Genomic DNA, 3479 nt, shown 5'->3' with positions numbered 1-3479 from the left:
CCCCCCCCCACCCGCCCCGTTCTCCCTGCCCCTGTCCGGGCCCCCATTCCCAGGGAATGAGGTCTACGGTCCACCTCGGTGTGTCCAGAGAGCCCTAAATCGCGCCAAGTTCGGTGCACGTGCCAGCCAGCTTGGCAGCCGACAGTTTGGGGGCGCCGGGTTCACTCCCCTTCCTCCCGGAGTGAAAAGCACTAACGTGCAGGGTGGGGGACCTCGGAAAGAAAGAAGGCGATAGGAAACGCTTGCTAGTCTTCTGTAGAAACAGCCTTGACCCGAGGATGCGTTTGAGCACGTGTCAGCGCCGGCTGCTCTAGCAGCGCCTGCACCGCAAGCCTGCTCCTCGGGAGAAAGCCCTGGCTAGCGGGTGCGCCGTGAGCCCAGAGGGAGCGGCGAGGATGCACAAGGACCGAGGGGGGAAATCTTGGGGCCCCGAGAAAAGGAAGAGGTGGTGGTGTTTGTGCACGGGGAGAGAGGGGGAGTCAAACCCCCCCTTGTCCCCCCCCCCCGGGCCATTTCCTAGAAAGCTGTATCAGTGTGGCCATGCTCGGCGCAGACACCTCGGGCGGCTTGTCAGCAGATGCAGGGGCGAGGAAGCGGGTTTTCCTGCGTGGCCGCCAGCCGCAGAGGAGCCGCTGGTAGCCCTCCCCTCCCCCCCCTTTGCAGCAGCCCCGGGCCGTTAACCGCGCGCGCGCGCGCGCGCACACACACACCACCACCCACCCACCCCTACCGCCCGCCCAAGACTCCTAAAGTGCCCCAAGAACAGAAGGGTCACATTCTATCACGTCCAAGAAATAGCCCCCCTCCCTCCAATGCCCACCTCTTCCTTCTCTTCCTCCACATATACATCTGGGGGCGGGTGGGGTGGGGGCGAACTTTTCTTGTCCTTTCATCAAGCTTTGAGGCTTTGAAATTGCTTCGAAATGACCAGGAACATTAACTCCCAACTCCATTCTCCATACATAACCTTTATCTCTAGGTATGCGTGGTTGCCATTTTCCAAAATCACTCCTATTGTTCACTTACAAGGTCAATTCGGAATCGTCTGCGCCTACCCCCATCTCCAAGTACTCTAGGGCCAGTCCTTCATCTTGAACACAGGGTCAGGGTTATGTTGGCTCGGGGTTAAGGAGGCCCGAGTTGGAGGAACCAATGTATTTCGGTCTGACACACCTATAGAATGTTCGACATTGGAGGCCTTACAGAGAGATCAAGTCTTTTTCTTTTTTTTATCCTTTTTGGGTTCCCCTCTCCGGGGCCCTTGGCATGCGGGGCTGGATGAGGGGGAGAGGGCCCGGGAGAGCTCTGGAGAGGTGGGGGCGGGGGGCGGGGGACCGCGTTTGAAGTTAGGTCGGGCCAGCTGCTGTTCTCCTTATTAACGAGGGAGGGAGGGAGGGAGGGAGGGAGGGAGGAGGAGGAGGAGGGCCGAGAGGGGAGGAAAGGGGAGGAGGAACCCGAGAGGGGAGCTCAGCTAGAGGGAGGAGAGCTAACTGCCCAGCCAGCTTGCGTCACTGCTCCGAGTGCAGAGAGGAGAGCGAGCTGGGGAGAAGGAGACAAATTTGAAGGGGTGGGCAGGCGCGAGGTCGTCAGCCCCCAGGGCGCCCATCCCTTTCCTCTCTTCTCCTCCACCTTCTCTCTCGGCCTCGAACTTTCTCCCGAAAACCCCCCGCTTAGCCAAAGTAAGGAGGTACGGGGACACCCCCCGCCCCTCCCTCCTCCACCAAAAGCGAGAAAAAACTTTTTCAGTCGGACGTGAGCGAGGGATCGAGCACGCGCCCGGCTTGCCATGGAGCTGCTGTGCGGCGAGGTGGACCCTGTCCGCAGGGCCGTTCCGGACCCCAACCTGCTCTACGACGACCGCATTTTGCAGAACCTGCTGACCATCGAGGAGCGCTACCTCCCGCAGTGCTCCTACTTCAAGTGTGTGCAGAAGGACATCCAGCCCTACATGCGCAGGATGGTGGCCACCTGGATGCTGGAGGTAAGACTGAGGGCCACGCTTTCTAGGAACCGTACCCCAACCCCGGCACGCAGCCCCCACCCAGGGACCCTAAAACTGGGACCCCGTAGCCTCTGCACCGACCTCTCTCCAGTTCTGGACACGAGGTGCCCCCCCCCCCCAGACCATTGGCGGGACGCGTGGCTTCGCCTCCATTCCTGGCTGGTTGCAAGATTAACACGGGGGAGGGGGAGGGGGGGAATCTGGGAAAAACGAGGCTGTCCTGGGGCGGGGGTGAGGGAGCATCCCGCGCGCGCGTGTGCCTGCCTGTGGCTTCCTCTTCCCACCCCCATCCCAACCTGCCTCTTGCAAAGCCGCGACTGCTTTCCGTGCGGCGAAGAAGGCAGTAGGGGGTTCAACATCAGAACCCACCATAAAAAGCAGCCCCCCAAACGCCAAAGTCCCCTCATGTGGTCGCGACACCGCGTTGGCACTTAATGGGGGTAGGGGGGTAAGCGAGGGCGAGGAGGCGGGAGGACAGAAACGGGGGCATTCAGAAGCCCCGGAAGTCGCATTGAAGAAACATGTGTTTTAGGGGAACCCAAGAGTTACTTTTACACTCTTGCTACAAATCTTTGCCAAGCAAGCCGTGTGCCCACGTATGCACAGCTCTGGACCTGCCGGGGTTTCGCCATGTTGCTTTGCAAACTCCGGTTGGGGAGGCTGGGGAAGTCGCCGGCGCCCCCTGCACCCCATTATCTGGGCCACCCACTTATAATAATGCCCACGCCCCGACCCCCGCCTCACGAAGGTTACTTACAGTTTGCCTTTCCAGCTTCCTCGGTGCCGAGAGTTGGGTGGGGTAGGAAGGGGGGAGGTGTGGGGGGTAGGATATCGGGGCACCCCTAAACCAGAGGTCAGATTCCCCCTGTGCCTCATCCCAAAGACACTCTGGCCCCCGTCCTTTTCCCCTGCTCGCCCCCACGATCCCTAGTTTCTGCCCTTGTGGGCCGCAGCCCGACACTCCCGCCGCCGCCGCCGCTCTCACCCCTTCAAGTTCCCCCGGGGATCCTGAGCCCCAGGGGACGGGGTACAGACCTTTCCGGCACCCGAAACCTCCGTTTCGGAAAGCCTGGATCCTCCTTGGGGTTTTCAGGCCAAAAGGGCTCTTATAGATTATTTCCTCGATTTTTAATTATTTTTTGAAACCACCCCCCCCTGCTCCGACTCCAGCTGCCCAGGCTGCGGCGCGCTTCCTCCTCCCCTCGCTTCCCCACCTCGTCCCACCCACCCCCCCATTAGCGGCGCCTGGGCCGCAGGGACCCCCTCGGGCAATTTTTCCAATTGTCGGGAATGATGGAGCAGAGTCTGGGGAACCGAATGGGACCAAGCAGGAGACCCCCGGAGCCTCCAGAATATTTTTATTGATTTTTTGAAAAGATGACGAAATCCAAAAATGAGTGAGTTCCAGGGAGCAAAGGAGCAGCGAGAGAGGGAGCGCTGGGCAACCACTGCGCGTTTCGCGTCAAACACCCCCCCC

The 3479-nt window shown here is 60.6% G+C and overlaps 1 protein-coding gene across 1 annotated transcript in view; it reads left to right on the top strand.

Annotated features, from left to right (window-relative positions):
• Window positions 1-1563: 1563 nt before the first annotated feature.
• Window positions 1564-3479, top strand: part of CCND2 (cyclin D2) — a 21007-nt gene continuing 19091 nt past the window's right edge. Inside the window, exon 1 of the mRNA XM_004717642.2 lies at window positions 1564-1981. Within this exon, the coding sequence (XP_004717699.1) occupies window positions 1787-1981 (195 nt within the window). The 5' untranslated portion in view covers window positions 1564-1786. The remainder of the gene's footprint in view (window positions 1982-3479) is intronic.

This window comes from Echinops telfairi, unplaced genomic scaffold, assembly GCF_000313985.2.
Source record: "Echinops telfairi isolate 266 unplaced genomic scaffold, ASM31398v2 ScPeMD7_7479;HRSCAF=8517, whole genome shotgun sequence".
Classification (NCBI taxonomy): Eukaryota; Metazoa; Chordata; class Mammalia; order Afrosoricida; family Tenrecidae; genus Echinops; species Echinops telfairi.
This window is presented reverse-complemented; position numbering and strand designations above follow the sequence as displayed.